Genomic DNA, 1,114 nt, shown 5'->3' with positions numbered 1-1,114 from the left:
CGCGCTTGACGGTGGCATGCTGTTCGTTGAGCGAGGTGAGCTGCTCCTGTAGCTCCTGAGAGTTTTGGATGAGGAAGAGGTTGGACTCTTCGAGGTTGCGGAAAATGTCGAGGAGCGCTTCTGACGAGCCGAGCATGCGGGCCTTGTCGGCGGTGGGCGCCGCGTCGTCGCCGTCAGCGGCGCGGTCGGCGTCGACGTCGTGGCCGAGGACGCGGGCCTGGGCGGCGGCCTTTTCGGCGGCTGACCGGTCGAGCTCGTCGAGGAAGGACTTGTACTTTTCGTACGTGTGCAGCAGGCGGTCGCGTTCATCGATCTTGCGCGAGAGCCGAGTGATTTCTTCCGTCAGACCGTCTTTGATGGCCTTTTGCTGCTTCTTGAGCTCCTCCTCGTGCTCGGCCCGCTGTGCCGCCTCCTGCAGCTTCTCGTTGATCTCGTCCTTGTACTCTTGGAACTTGTCCTCTTCCGCGCCAAGCAAGTCCTTCTGCTTGTTCACTGCCGCCATTCGCCGATGCTCCTCGTCCATGAGCTTCTGCACGGCGTCGAGCTTGACACCGATCTTGTACTTGATCTCGAACATCTTGCGCTTGTTGCGGATAAAGGCCTGCAAGTTCTGCTTCTCGCCGGCATGATGCCTCCGAATGGCAGCGCCAGCCTTTGCTAGCAACTCGTCCTTGGCCTTTTGCCTCTCCTTAGCAGCACGCATCTCCCGGGCGGTCATCTTGCCCGTCTTTGATCTTCCGCCACGACCCGGACCAGCGCCAGGAGCAGGAGCAGAACCAAGATGACGATAACGATCATCAACATCATTATCAGCAGTAGCAGCAGCAGCATCATCATCATCTGATGAAGAGTCTGAACCACGGACATGAACCAGTGCCTGTGCGCGACGAGAAGAAGCGGTGGACTTTTCATAAATGGAGAGCGTTCTCAGTTGAGCTCTCCGTTCGGCCGCCACTCGCTTCTCCTCGTCACGCATGCGAAAGATGGTCTCGGCGTCGGGAATGCGGAACGGGTTGTCATCCTCGGATAGCTTTGGGAGGGTGTACCCACTACGGGGCATTGTATTGGGTAGGGGGGGGGTGGGGGTGGGTGTGGTGTGTGGTGGTGGTGGTGA

General features: G+C 59.2%; 1 protein-coding gene across 1 annotated transcript in view; it reads right to left on the bottom strand.

Moving 5' to 3' along the window:
- The window catches only part of AMSG_04760 (uncharacterized protein), a gene marked incomplete at its 5' end in the record, with an annotated part of 1,796 nt that extends 736 nt beyond the window's left edge, over window positions 1-1,060 (bottom strand). The window contains one exon of the mRNA XM_013902974.1: window positions 11-1,060. Coding sequence (XP_013758428.1) covers window positions 11-1,060 — 1,050 coding nt within the window. The remainder of the gene's footprint in view (window positions 1-10) is intronic.
- Between the last annotated feature and the right edge of the window lie 54 nt (window positions 1,061-1,114).

Source organism: Thecamonas trahens (assembly GCF_000142905.1).
Source record: "Thecamonas trahens ATCC 50062 unplaced genomic scaffold supercont1.20, whole genome shotgun sequence".
Taxonomy (NCBI): Eukaryota; order Apusomonadida; family Apusomonadidae; genus Thecamonas; species Thecamonas trahens.
This window is presented reverse-complemented; position numbering and strand designations above follow the sequence as displayed.